The sequence below is a fragment of the Caloenas nicobarica genome, chromosome 5, assembly GCF_036013445.1.
Source record: "Caloenas nicobarica isolate bCalNic1 chromosome 5, bCalNic1.hap1, whole genome shotgun sequence".
Taxonomy (NCBI): Eukaryota; Metazoa; Chordata; class Aves; order Columbiformes; family Columbidae; genus Caloenas; species Caloenas nicobarica.
The window spans coordinates 62,361,597-62,375,487 of NC_088249.1; the positions used below are offsets into that span (position 1 = coordinate 62,361,597).

Here is a 13,891-nt window from a genome sequence, read left to right on the forward strand (position 1 = left end):
ACAATAGCTACTCTCCACAGTTTATAACCAGGAATAGTTTCTTTTGCAAGTTTTATTGCCAAATATGCTTATTTATATCAACAAACACAATTTAATGAACAGTCCCCCCATCAGCCTCTTCTTAATTCTTATTCAAGTAAACACTTACACAACTTGAAAAATACTTTACGTAGTATCACAATTTATATGCTCATTTAATGTGTGAAAATTTCATCACAGTTCTGACAGGTGAATGAAATCTGAACTCAAAGTTCTTTATGTATTTCACTAGTTTAGGCATCTTCAACAGAAGGATATACGCAAGAGCAATGCACATTATAATAATTACGTTATTTGGATTCTCTGTGGTTTCCAAAACACTTAAAACATTGTGTTACAACAAAAGAAGTTTTCATAAGGCCATGCAGCGAGATTTGACCACAACTTTTGACTCACCTGGCCTGGCTGGGGGGATAAACAATTAACAACCTCCTCCAGCATCACTGGTGTGTGCAATCTTCCAAAATTATTGCCTTCTGTACTTTGAAGCAACTCTTCAGTTTCACATTTTGGGACAGTTTGTTCCTTTAACTCACTGTCAGAAAGATTTTTTGCTGAAGAATGGATCCTTCTGGCCAAAGTAGCCACATTTATTGAATTCAGTTTGAAGTTGCTCAGAAACAAACATTTGTGAACTTGGCACAGACACCGAGATAACATTTTGGAGCTGAACAACCTAGAAAAACAGTAGATGTAGGGAATTACTTAAAAATAAATACTTAAAACACTAGATTTGTTTTTAAAAAGTGGAAACGCTGTAAGTAAAGCATTATGCAGTCCAAGATGGGCAGTTTTACAGATACATCATGTCAGCAAAAAGTGAGAAACTCTAACTTGTTTTCAGAATTTTCAATGTTATCTACCAGTCAATCATATTCAAACAACAATGGTTTCCTTTTCATCAGGAACATCTCCTTTTCCTTTTCATTGCCAGGACTCTAACAGCGTTACAATGTCCCAGAGACACTAACTTTATATGACGAACCAAATCTGAGCACAACCAGAACAGTGACTTTACTTTCAAATTGTTCCCCTTTGTTTCACCAAGTGCAATGAGTTGATTGCTCTGAACATCAGCACTCTGGTTGCCAAGTTTTCTATATTTCTAGTTAAGCCAGGAATGGACAAAGCAAACGCTGCAACCATATTTAAAACAGTGCTATAATTTTGTGTTACACATGTAATAAATCCGTGGTTTTCATTATGCATTACCTCTTGTAAGACCACATATTTTGAGCACAGTCAAATGCAAGAATTCTGCAGAGTATAACTAACTGAAATAACACCCAAAACCCTGAAACATCAGAGTGGTTTGCTATGTACTTTGTCTTTAACCACATGGAGAACTGATGAATTTCCCCTCTGGCCAAAACACCCCAACTCAGTAACCTACTAGTAGATGGCTGCATGACTTGAGCAAATTCTTACCTTCCATTTAAAAAAAAAAAAGTTTAACATACATGATAATAATGCTTTATTGATATCTGCATTTCTTTATGGAGCTGAGACCTCCTGTAACCCTGTATTTCGTAGTCTCTCCTACCAGGCAGGAAAGTTGCAAACTTTGACATAAAACTATCTGAAAAAGTGCCACCCTAAATTTATCCCATTAACAGAAGGGCAACCTTGTTTTACTTATCAGATTTTTACTACATGCTTTGCTTGGATTTACCCAGCCAGAGGCTTCACATCTTTTGCCTGCATAGATAAGAACACGCTGAGTTATCACCTCTGGGAAGTTATTTTCCTGGAAAGTAATTCTGGAAATTTAAGCCTCAGCTGGGCAATATTTCCCCTTTACCTCAAACTTGAAAGTCTTAAATTTGGAAGTATGCACCCCTTTACAACTTCGCACAGAGATACCATCGCCCTGCGGTTTTGCAACAAACCACAAAGCCCCTACAGAAAATAGTGTATGAACAGGGCAAAGACCAACAATCATCAACCAGCTCACCCTGCGCTATACCGGTGCGAGCCCAGGAGGTGTCGTTAACACCAGGGACGCACTTTACACACAACCAACCTCATCCTACACAATTGTGTTGTTTTTTTTTTTTCTTAGAAGCGAGCAGAAGCATCCTTTCTTACAGCATACACGTTATATACATCATGCACATTAAGCAGCGTTCAGGCAGCTTGAGGTAGCCACCTGCAGAGCGGGTTTTGCACTCAAGTGGGTGATAAAAGCAGAGAGAGAACAGAGATTCGACCCTGTAAGGCTTTTCCCCAGAAACACCCACACCCCGCAGCCCCATCCCCGCCCGGGCCGAGGTGACACGAGGGGCCCTGGTACCGAGGTACCTGGTACCACCAGGCCGTGGAAGCCCCGCTGACCGCGGGCTCCGCCGCTGCTCCTCAGCCCCACAGAGCCAACCCCCGCCCAGGCCTCCCGCTCCCCCTGAGAGGCTCAGGAAGGCGGGAAACCCCCTCAGCTCCACACCGCCGGAGCCGCCATCACAACACTCCCCCCACCCCCAGCAGCAGGCGCCTGCAACCCCCATAAAGCGGGGTAGTGCTGAGCCCCCCAGGCGCCCCCATCCCGCTGCGCCCCAGCTGAGACAACCGGGCCCCGGCGGGCGCTGAGCGCGGCCGCACGTCCCCTCACGCTCACCCTCGGCGCCGTCGCGCTGGTGGCGTCACGGGGGCGGCGGCCAATGAGGAGGCGGGGAGGGCGGGGCCGCTTGTGTTTGAATTCGGCGGCCGGGGCGGGCGGCGGTTGCTCGGCCGTGCGGAGGTGAGTGGCGGCTTCGGCCCGGGCGGCGGGCGGGTTCGGTTCGGTTCGGTCCGGTCCTGTCCTGTCGGGTCCTTCCGCTGCGGCCTCGGCCGTGCTGTGGGGCTGGCAGCACAGCCCAGCGGAACGCTGCTTGTGGTGGGGTGAGGAGGGCTGGGCGGGGCTGGGCCGCGGCTCCCCCGCCGTCCCGCTCCGGGTGTTCCCTCGCGTTCCCGCCTGGTTCTGTGGCCGTGGGGCGGCCCGGCTGAGAAAGGGAAAGGGTAAGCGTGTCCCCAAGCTGAAAAAGTGCCACTGAGAGCCGTTCCCGTGATGGTCGCTGTTCGCTTTTAAGAGCGAGCGGCCCCCGGTGACCAGCGGGGAGGGCCCGTTGAAGGGACTTCCTGCCTTGGCATCTATAGAACATGTTTCTGTGTCCCGTCCGAATAACGTTAAAGTGAATCCAACTTTCGCCGTTAATTTAAACCTACATGCAATACGACTAAACTAGCATCGTAGACAAAGCTCTGTGTTTTGCTGAAGGACCAGAAAACCGCAGACTGAAGCCTAGGAGGTTCCATCTGAATATCAGGAGAAACTTCTTTACTTTGAGGTGCCAGAGCCTGGAACAGGCTGCCCAGAGAGGTTGTGGAGTCTCCTTCTCTGGAGACATTCAAACCCACCTGGACACCTTCCTGTGTGATCTGCTCTGGTGACCCTGCTTTAGCAGGTGGGTTGGACTGGATGGTCTCCAGAGGTCCCTTCCAAACCCCAACCACTCTGTGATTCTGTGTAGAAACCTGGTACCTGATCTGGAACCTTGCTCTGAACTAAAGGAAAGCTGGTAGATTAATTAGTAGCTCAAATTGTTAAATTAAGCTTCCTGATTTCCTAGGGAAATGCTACTTAGTTTCCTTAAAGCTGTGCTGAACTAGGTCACCTTTTCAGGGCAGTTACTGTGCTTTCCGAAGTTGTGCTGTCACTGCAGCAGCCCAGAGGGATGGGCAGGTGCAGCACAGGTACAAGACGTTAGTCCTGATCAAAGGTGTGAACTATTTGAAAGGTTATACTTGAAATGTTAGGCCTTTCACTCTTTTTTTGTCAATTGCAGGAAAGATCCAGCTGCTTGGTCTGCAAGAGTCTTTGAAGCAAAGAAGGGCAACAAAAGGGATGTTGCTATGTTTGCTGCTAAGGAGGAAGACGTCTGTAATCATGTGAAAGTGGTGGTCCGTGTCCGTCCAGAGTCTCAAAAGGAAAAAGATGGTAACTTTAGCAAGGTCGTTCACGTCGTGGACCAGCATATATTGGTCTTTGACCCAAAAGAAGAAGAAGTCAGCTTCTTTCACGGGAAGAAACTTACCCATAGGGATATTAATAAGAGAAAAAATAAAGATTTGAAATTTGTATTTGATGCTGTTTTTGATGAAAGTTCGTCCCAGGTGGAAGTTTTTGAACATACGACCAAAAATGTAATCGATGGCTTCTTAAATGGGTATAATTGCACAGGTAACTTTGCTATTTATCTTCTTCCATTCAAAAACTTCACTAAATTCCTCAAAGTTTCTACCATTGTACTTGACTGCTGCAGAGGCCTTAAAAAAGGCTGAGAGAGAAAGAAAGCATTTGTTTTCATTTATAGATATGAGAGGCTGAAGGTTTAGTCTACAGAACTTGAGATAGCTCTATTTTGAAAATGGGTTCATGTTAGCGTTATCGTAGACAAGAATTTTATCTGAAATATAGATGACTCTGGAGGAAGTTCTCTGGAAAGAGTTGTTCAATCATAAGTAGTTGCGTCACTGAGTGTGTGGTAGCCTGCTTTATGAACTCTCATCAGTAGCTTGGTTTTTTTTAATTGGCAAATAGAATGTGGCAAGGAAATGAAATATCTACCTGCGATAAGTTGATGGTTTAGGGTTATGAGAGTAAGCTAATAATATTTCCATGTAAATTGCCAATGAATGAATTTTGCACTGAAAATTCAAAAATTGATGTGGTTTTGAAATAGCTTTCTGATTGTAGCTGCAAGAGGTGAAGCCTAAGTAAGAAACTTGATCAGTTATGAAAACAGCTGTGCAGAATGACAGAGGTGTGTGGATGTCCATTTGACTTTGTGTTCCCAGTTAGCTTACTGGTATACAGTAAATATTTTGTTTTGTTTGGTTTTTTTGTGAAAATTCAGTGCTTGCATATGGTGCAACGGGAGCTGGAAAGACTCATACAATGTTAGGTTCCCCTGAAGATCCTGGTGTGATGTATTTAACCATGATGGCACTTTATAATTGCATGGATCAAATAAAAGAAGATAAAATATGCAATCTTGCTGTCTCTTATTTAGAGGTAAGCGAGTTCTTATATTTAGTATGTTGCTTTTAGTAAGGCATATTTTAATAAATAAAGACAAGCTGGTTTTGCATTCCCCTGGCCCTTCCTGGGACTTTATTAAATTTGTTGTCCCTGATAGGAATGGAACTGAGCTGTGCTCCACAAATTTGCTGCTATGTATAGGCACCTCTTATTATTTAACAGAAGGCTGTCCAAAAAAGACAATCTATTCTAATACATTTACTAAACATTCTAATGATTTCTGTCTTGCTGATCAGTTACATCCCTCTTGAACATCTGTTGATGTGTACAAGAAAATATCTTTTCAGGGTTATATTTCAGGATTTCACAATAAAATCCTATAAGCACAGTGAGATCACAAAAATGATATCTAATGCCTTTTTGATGTTGTTTTTTAAAGTTTCATGTATATTTTATTTGAGACATAGCACAATTACTTGAATTAGAGCTGCTCTGTGAATGGTTACCTCTTTACAAATATTCTGTTTGTTCTTTGTCACCTTCTCCTCCCCTTTTTTTTGCATCACAGTTCTGTTTTTACAAGTAGTTGTTTTAGCACTGTTGTCAAGCAGTAATAGTAAAATTGTTACCTTTTAGCCCCCTCAAAGTTTTAATGGAAGACTAGTTAGTATTTGGGGGGAGTAGGAGGAGCAAAAAGTTTGCTTTGCCATGTGCTGTTTCAAGTGCTTCCACAGACCAAGAAATACAGTATTTAAGAATTTTGACAAGTATATTTGGATTACAAAATCTCACTATAGTATGAATTATGAAGGGTAATGGAAGACAATAAATGCTTTGGATTCATGATTGCTATAAAAGCATTTTTGTAAAAATAGGTAAACTTTGTTTTTGTGGTGTGCTTTTTTAAAACTAAGAACATCTACTAGGAAAGAATAACTCTCACTTCAATGGCTAAAAAAATTCATGCAAACGGGATTAACTGAATATTTCCATCTTGGTATAGGAAAGCTGTTTGGCAAAAATTCTGCAGAACGATTTTGTTACTTTATCTGAAAGAAGTATTAAAAAAGACTGTGATTTCTGGCTAGTTAAGTTTAATTCTGTCAAGTATGATAGGATAGTCTTATTAAAATATTTTAAATTCCCTTTCAAAGGTCTACAATGAACAGATCCGTGATCTGCTGGTAAACTCGGGACCTCTGGCTGTTCGTGAAGATACCCAGAAAGGGGTGGTAGTTCAAGGTCTTACGTTACATCAGGTATGGAAATAGATATTGAAATTCAGGAAACCCCACAATACGTTTGAGAAAATGGTGAACATCCCATTGATCTGTGAAAGCTGTAGCAACTTGAGAATTTCTTAGTGGGCTTTTTTTCTGGCCATAATCACCAGTACCTTAGTAACTTGCAAACCTAACTAATTATTTAAAAGTCTGCTAATAATCTTCAGTGGAAATGGATAAAAGCATTCAATCCTTGTTATCAAAAGGGTATGATTATTTTGGTACTTCAGGTTTTGAAAGATTTGGTTTTTGCCGAAAACATCTTTGCATTTGTTAAAGGAATTAATTGTCTGTAGTGCCATCTTGGAGTGTTCTACAACTCTGAAATGTCTCACAGTTGTTTTTGTTTTTAAATAACTAAGTTTGAAAAGTTTCATGGTAAATTACTTTTCCAGGCCAGCATAGCAATTACTTTGCAAAGTCTGTGGCAGAACTTGGTTTTCCGACCTGAAAATCCACTCTCATGGCCCTATTTTCTTGCAGCCTTTTAGCGTATTTGAAACACTATGTAACTTCCAGCTTTTGTGTGCGTGGATTGATGATGCAACAGGAAACGATGTTATTAGTTTTTCTCACTCTGTGAACACCATCTTTCCAAAGCTTGGGTCTTGTGGGGAAAAAAGTTAGGATATCCCTGTTTAATGCGTTAGTTTTATTTAAGACTGGTTGATTTAATTTTTCTTGTACTTCTTCTAACTATGGAGAACCTTTGCAGATTTGTTTAAACTCTTTGCTAAAAAAAGTCTCAGATTGAAATTTCTGCATTTATTAAGTGCTTGCTTTTTGTACCTTACTGCTTTTTAACTGCAAATGTTTGTCTGAAGTTCTTCAATTCCAAAACAAGCAATTTTAAGTTCCTTTATTTTTTTGAAGGTGAATGTTAATGTGTTTTAGAATCAGTATAGAATCTCCTATAGTTGATTGAAAGGGGAAAAAATAACATGCTTTTATCTTATGTTCTACCCTTAAAGCCTAAATCAGCAGAGGAAATCCTTCAAATGTTGGATTATGGAAATAAAAATAGAACGCAGCATCCCACCGATGTAAATGCCTCCTCTTCCCGGTCCCATGCTGTCTTTCAGGTAAAATGATAAAGCAGAGGTACAGTTGTCATTACTGTGAGTTGTAGTTTTGTCTAAAGTTGAATGCAATGGAAGCTTTCTTTTCTTTAAACTCTGTTGAATATTAGCTTGCCTAAGAGGAGATTGAAGTTTTCTAGTTTACTCTTATTGGCTTCTTGTAACCTTTACATATTTACAAAGAACGATATGGAAGTATATTCAAAGCTCAAAATTACTGTTTTACAGAAAAGATATTTCTTCTAACAACTGTTAGTTGAAGCTTGGAACAAGAAAGCTTTTCATTGAATTATTTTTTTCAAATATAGCTACTATGAACCTTTACATACTTGATACTCATGGACAAATGTCTGGGTGTTAGAACTTTTCTATGAAGGAAAAGACCTTTCCATTTAAAGCTTGGCCATTGCCATGTCTGAAAGCACGTTCTGCTCTACACTAAGCATTTAGTTCCAGTGCACAGTTCATTCACAAAAACTGTCAGACTGATTCTGTTCAAGGATGCCATAGATATCAGAAACTTTATCTGGTGTTCTTTTCAGTATTCCTAATCCAGTTAACTCTTGTAAAGAGAGAAACTGCAACAAACATTCAGGATTATCTTTTGAGAGGGCCTGGCTGTCAGTCAAGATATTTAATTGCTTTTGCTTAAGTGTTATTTTCTGCTAAGTGCACAAATTATTGGTGAAAGTCATGGTTTGTTTTGTTAAACAATTGTATCCTGAATGTGTGATTTATATAAATATCTGCAAATATCATGTGTTCTCAGAGATAAACTAGTGCACTCTTTGAACAATAGCACATTTAAGAGTGAATGGGTTTTAAGCCTTTTTCACAGAAGTGACTTTATGCTTGAGAGGAGAAGAGGATTTAGAAAAATGTGTGTGTAAATAAAGGCTTAATAGAAAATGCTGCGTCTGCGTGTTGCGCTTTAGAGGAATATTACTGTTGCTAACTGGATTGATCCAATGAATGCAACTGGAAGTTTAACAGATTTGAATTAAGGTATAGTGGTTTAAGCTAAGCAAATTCACAACTATATGCTTTTTTTTAAAGTGGATTCTTAGATACCCTATTTACTTGTTGCACTTATTAGCAGTGTTGGCATCTGTAAGAAATAATTACAAACTAGGCAATTAGTACTACAAGGAATCATTTATGTCAGTTTCTCAGATATTTCCACAAATTTGTCACATTCTGTAAAACATCTCTTACCTACTTATCCTTTATTGTATCTTTGGTTCTGCAGATATACATGATGACAAATCCCTAATGCTGCCTTGATTCCTCTTCATTTTTTAAGTTTTCTATTATTTTAAGAGCTGCTCTTGTTTGTAGAGGTCCGTTATCTCTTATGCTGACTTTGTTTTTTGCTGTTAACTTTGTTGGAGAAGGATGTTTTCTGGAACTGACTCAGAAAGTAGTAAAAGTCTTGGCCCAAGACATTCTCATTTTAGAGATGCAAGTTGTGCCTTACTGTACCATCTGTCTTGGGTTTGAAATCTCTATCTAGGTCAGGCAATTACTGCATCTGAAAGTAAAATCCCAGTTGCAACACTGTTCTATTGAAAGTGTTCTGCTGACGGACAAAGAAATAGAAAAGATTCTGCTTTGGGGCATTTCCTGTATCTTTTGAATTTTTCTGAAAGCTTGAGTCGTGCAACATAGTTTGTCTGTTCACTCCACCTTTCTCTATTTCACTAATGACAGTTACTGGGTTCTGGTAGAGTATTACAAGCCTGAGATAGCTACTTTACCAAGGTAAGTACAGGGAAGTGGCTTTTTTTAAATAAATATATATAGTCCTAGAAATAGTACAACAGAACTTGCATTGTTTGATGTAGAACCTTGTCTATTTGATATAGACATACATTTTGTGGCAAGTCATACGAGTTTTATTCACTCCCAATACTTGTCAATTTTTTTTCTGTCAAAAATTGCTGCCACAAAGCTTAAACCTGCAGTACTGGTGAGATATTGTCTTTATTAGTCAATTACCTTATACGTATGGCAACTCTTTCCCAATTCACTGTCTAAAAGTGCATTCATGAAAGGTTCAGTAGCCGTTAGCCTTACAAGTGGCAAGGCACTTAACCCAAAAGAAAGGGGAATTTATAGAGAATCCTGGAAAAGTAAGAGCTGTCTGAGGACAACTGTAATCTTCTTATTGACTGTATAATCATGCTCTACCTACTTCCTCATAAACCTGAGGAAAGAATACCTTCACTAGTAGAAGGAAACAAAAGCATTTAGTTCCTTCTGTATCTCCTGTATACGGGAGATTTCAGGAAAAAAGAGATGAGCAGGAACAAGTGGCCTCAGGGGTCACAGCTTTCCCAAAGACCATGGAGTACTATGTGTTTTCACAGCAGTGAGTATTGTTCCCCTATTAATTGTAATGACAGTTAAGTCTAAATCACTGGAAGTCCAGCCTTTCTCCTGGTTTATCCCTATATATATCTTTATGGCATACTCTTAAAGGTGGCTTTAAAAAATGTACTCCTTTTTCAGTTTAAAGTGCAATAGTGTGGTGTACATCTTGAGCACGGTAGAATCAAAAATTATTGCAGCTATGAAATTCATTTGCCACTCTAAGTCCTGGCCCAGTTGCTTGCTTAATCCTCTGCAGTAGGACAGGGGAGTGAATCAAAAGGGCAAAAGGGAGAGGGAAATATCTTATGGTTCTCTTTGGAGAAACTTTTGGTCAGTTGGGGTCAGGTGTCCCAGCTGTGTCCCCTTGCAACACCTTGCCCACCGCCTTGGCACCATACAACCGCTGTTCAGCAAAAGCTAAAGTGTTACCAGCACTGTTGGAGTCACAAATCTGAAAGCACTATGTGGGCTGCTATGCAGAAAATTAACTCCATCCCAGCCAAATCCAGTGCAGCCACACTCTGCTTCTTTTTCCCTACTAATACCTGAAGCAGGTGAGTTTGAGGTAAGTGTCAAAGTGAATTCACTGTTTTCCATTAGGCCAAACTACCTGCAAGTGTTAGATATATACTGAAATGTTTAACTTGGATTCTTAGAAGGATTCAAATAAGAAATTCTGAAAACATTTGTTACCCTGTAAAATAAACTTACTGCTTAGAGTAACAGCAGAGCGGTTAGTGGTTACTTTTAATTGTTGTTTTTTATTTTGTTTTATTGTAGATTTACCTAAGGCAACAAGATAAAACAGCTAGTATTAATCAAAATGTTCGCATCGCTAAAATGTCTCTTATTGACCTGGCGGGATCTGAACGTGCCAGTGCTACAAATGCCAAGGGGGCTCGTTTTAGAGAAGGAACAAATATTAACCGCTCCTTGCTAGCTCTCGGAAATGTCATTAATGCCTTGGCAGACCCAAAGGTATGTGCTGCTTTCCCATGCAGTCTTCTCTTCCTAGTGTTCTGAAAACATGTTTATGAATGGCAAGCTTTCATTAAGTAATGGGGATTACATTGTTGATGCTTCTCATGTCATCATTTTCGTTTAAGATTTTCTATGGGTTTCCACCATCAGCTCTGTGATAGCTGAAAGACAGCCCCAATAGGAAAGACCTCTCAAAAATAGTCTGCAGCTACCTAAGGATAGTGTAAAAGATGAATGTACCTGCTCTTCTTGTACACCTCAATCTGTAAAGAAGCTTGCATGAGTAAATAAATAGCCTTATGAGGACAAAGATTTTTTTGTTTTCCAGAGGTTTATGCCCTTTAATCTTGAGAGAGGAGGCTTTTAGAGGAGAGAAAAACACCTATCCAAAGTTGTTCTTTTGTACTTCTATGTACATCCACATCCCCCACTGCCACCTTCAGCCCCTGCTCACAGTAGTGGATTAATCTCCTGATCGGGCTCACCAGTTCAAGGAAAAGAGAGAGGACAGTTGTGAGGGTGAATGCCCAAACCTGAACTTTTGCCAAAGTCAAGTCTATTGCCTACAGCTACACCCTTTTGGTCCTTCTGGTCTGCTAGCAATTTCCCCCTTCAAATACGCCAGAGGAAATAATCAGAGCTTTGATTTCCGTTCCTGGGGCTGCGCATTCTCATCACCATCTTGTTGGAGTGGGAGACAGAATTTAAAACCTGTGCTATTGACATAAGTAAGATTCTTCAAGTCAACTTGTGGGATTGGGGCCCTAGTGACCTGACTTCATACTGTGAGATCTGGATTCTGTAGATGTGATTTGGAAAAAAGCTTCAGAAAGTAGACTTTGGGCTGCCTGAAAAGGTTGTAGAGTCTGTATTCTTGAAGATACTCAAAACCCTACTGGGTATAGTCCTCAGCAGCTTGCCCTGGTTGACCCTACTTGGAGCAGAGGGATTGGACTAGATGGATCTTGAGAGGTCCTTCCCAACCTCAATTATTCCATGAACCAAAAGCAGTTTAATGTAGTCTATGTTTTCTGTTAATTGCCCATATCACAAAAATAGTTATGTATATAGATGTTGGAAGGTAATCTGGGTAATACATTTGTTATAAAGGTAGTAAACAGTTCTAAGAGATTTACAGCCTTTTGTGATGCATATGTAATTTTGAGAAAGGTTACTCATGCCGAAGAAAAGTTCCAAGACTGTTTGTGGTAGTGTTGAAATTCCAAGCAGCCTTCTAGGCAGGTGAATATTTAAGGTGCAGTTGACTAATCCATAAAAATGCATATAATTCTTTTTCTAGAGCAAGAAACAGCACATTCCTTATCGAAACAGCAAGCTTACTCGCTTACTGAAAGATTCTCTTGGAGGAAATTGCCGAACAATAATGATAGCTGCTGTTAGTCCATCTTTTATGTTCTACGATGATACATATAATACTCTTAAGTACGCAAACCGGGCGAAGGATATCAAATCTTCTGTGAGTATGGTGGTATTTATTGATTTTTTTTTTTTGGTCAAAGTATAATAATATAGTATTAAGAGAAGAGTTATTTCTTTTAGAATATCGTAATTTCCTTCACTTTTGTCTCAAAATTTTGTTCAGTTACCTCTTCTTTCTTAGAGTCAACTCTTCATCACCTGAGTTATGTAGTAGATACAGAGTAGATAGTACTTCTGACCTAAAAGCAACGTAGCTTCATTAATGAGATTGTGCTCCCGGTTTGAAAGGGTTTGTTTCGTGAGCATCAAATTTAGAAATAATCCACAGCTGGTAGAATTCACACCCAGTTTCAGTATCTTACTATTACATTCTCAGGGAACTGTAAAGCATGTTAAAGAAATGTCTGAGCAGTTGTACAAGAGCCAGTCAAGGCTTGTTACAGGTAGAATTCAGCTGGAACCAAGTTGCACAATGAGATTATATTGATAAGACAAAAGGTATCAGGATGTCCTGTCTTCTACTCTCTATTTTTCTTGTTTGTTTTTTCATAATCCTTTGTATCACAACTCCTAATTTACTTTATGTAATATGGGCTTGGCTGTGGTTTCCATTTGTTGCATACTTAAAGATAAAATGCACGAGGTATGCATTAAACAGTAAAACTAGTCTGAATAGATGCAAAATGTGCTTGCACATGTAAATGTCATTTTTTCTCCTTGTTCTGTTGTGAAGGAAATGACATGGCCATGGGTATGCAACAGATGACTGCAAAAGCTAAGAGTCATATTTTTGTTGTGCAAGTCAGGATTTTATTCATCCCTTTCCTCATAATATAGTGTAATTATATAGTATTTAGACACAATGTATTTATTATGCAGGAAAACATGAAGGAGCCTTCTGAAATTGTAACTTGTTTCTTTTTTTAACAGCTGAAGAGCAATGTTGTTAGTGTGGACAGTCATATAAGCCAGTATGTTAAAATTTGCAATGAACAAAAGAAAGAGGTATGTATATAAAAAAAAAAAAATCTATCGTTAGAAGTTTGAAAGATTAATTATTATAACTTTGAATACAAAAAGAAAATGTTCATGGGATTGAACCTATAAGGCAATATTCCCCTAATCCTCCCATGTAGTCTTTTGAAGTAAGAAAGATTTTTGAATTCTAAGAGGAATATCACCGCTGCCATTTGTAAAAGTGTTCAAGACATAAGCACAGAATGGTATGTTTAAAAAAAAAACCCCTATCTTCCAACTAAAATGTACCTTAAAATGTACCTTTTTTGTTTTAGATCCTAATGTTGAAAGAGAAACTGAGAGAATACGAAGAAAAGCAAGCAAGCATTCCCGAAAATAGTAATGCAGCAGTACTTGCCAACAACCAGCAAGTGGAAATAGAAAGGTAAGGTAATCACACTATGAGCTGGCTTCAAAACTGAAGTTTGCATCACTTATAAAAGCATTTGTAAAACAAACTTGCTCTTTTCAATATTGGTCTTCTCATTTTTAACGTTGCTTTACTTAGACTAGTTGTGGCTTTGCATAACTTATCACTTCTTTTTGGAACAACTTGACGATGGATTTAAAATGAAACAAATATTGTGTACTTGATATTAACCTTTGAGGCAAATTAGTCAGTAAAACACTGCAAGGTAACCATGTACCCTGATTCTCAGAAAGCT

General features: G+C 39.4%; 2 protein-coding genes across 4 annotated transcripts in view; one reads left to right on the forward strand and one right to left on the reverse strand.

The window, feature by feature from the left end:
• The window catches only part of METTL15 (methyltransferase 15, mitochondrial 12S rRNA N4-cytidine), an 86,177-nt gene extending 83,521 nt beyond the window's left edge, over nucleotides 1-2,656 (reverse strand). Inside the window, exons 1-2 of one of the 3 annotated variants that reach the window (XM_065635966.1) lie at nucleotides 2,651-2,656; nucleotides 436-715 (exon numbers count right to left, since the gene is read on the reverse strand). In XM_065635966.1, the coding sequence (XP_065492038.1) occupies nucleotides 436-699 (264 nt within the window). In that variant the 5' untranslated portion in view covers nucleotides 700-715; nucleotides 2,651-2,656. Of the gene's footprint in view, nucleotides 1-435; nucleotides 716-2,188; nucleotides 2,268-2,340; nucleotides 2,409-2,650 lie in introns of those variants that run through there. The other 2 variants (XM_065635965.1, XM_065635967.1) reach the window with 2 other exon arrangements.
• Nucleotides 2,657-2,723: 67 nt separating this feature from the next.
• KIF18A (kinesin family member 18A) overlaps nucleotides 2,724-13,891 on the forward strand; it is a 39,908-nt gene continuing 28,740 nt past the window's right edge. The window contains exons 1-9 of the mRNA XM_065636489.1: nucleotides 2,724-2,773; nucleotides 3,858-4,252; nucleotides 4,929-5,086; nucleotides 6,208-6,312; nucleotides 7,308-7,418; nucleotides 10,569-10,766; nucleotides 12,070-12,246; nucleotides 13,140-13,214; nucleotides 13,502-13,611. Coding sequence (XP_065492561.1) covers nucleotides 3,925-4,252; nucleotides 4,929-5,086; nucleotides 6,208-6,312; nucleotides 7,308-7,418; nucleotides 10,569-10,766; nucleotides 12,070-12,246; nucleotides 13,140-13,214; nucleotides 13,502-13,611 — 1,262 coding nt within the window. The 5' untranslated portion in view covers nucleotides 2,724-2,773; nucleotides 3,858-3,924. The remainder of the gene's footprint in view (nucleotides 2,774-3,857; nucleotides 4,253-4,928; nucleotides 5,087-6,207; nucleotides 6,313-7,307; nucleotides 7,419-10,568; nucleotides 10,767-12,069; nucleotides 12,247-13,139; nucleotides 13,215-13,501; nucleotides 13,612-13,891) is intronic.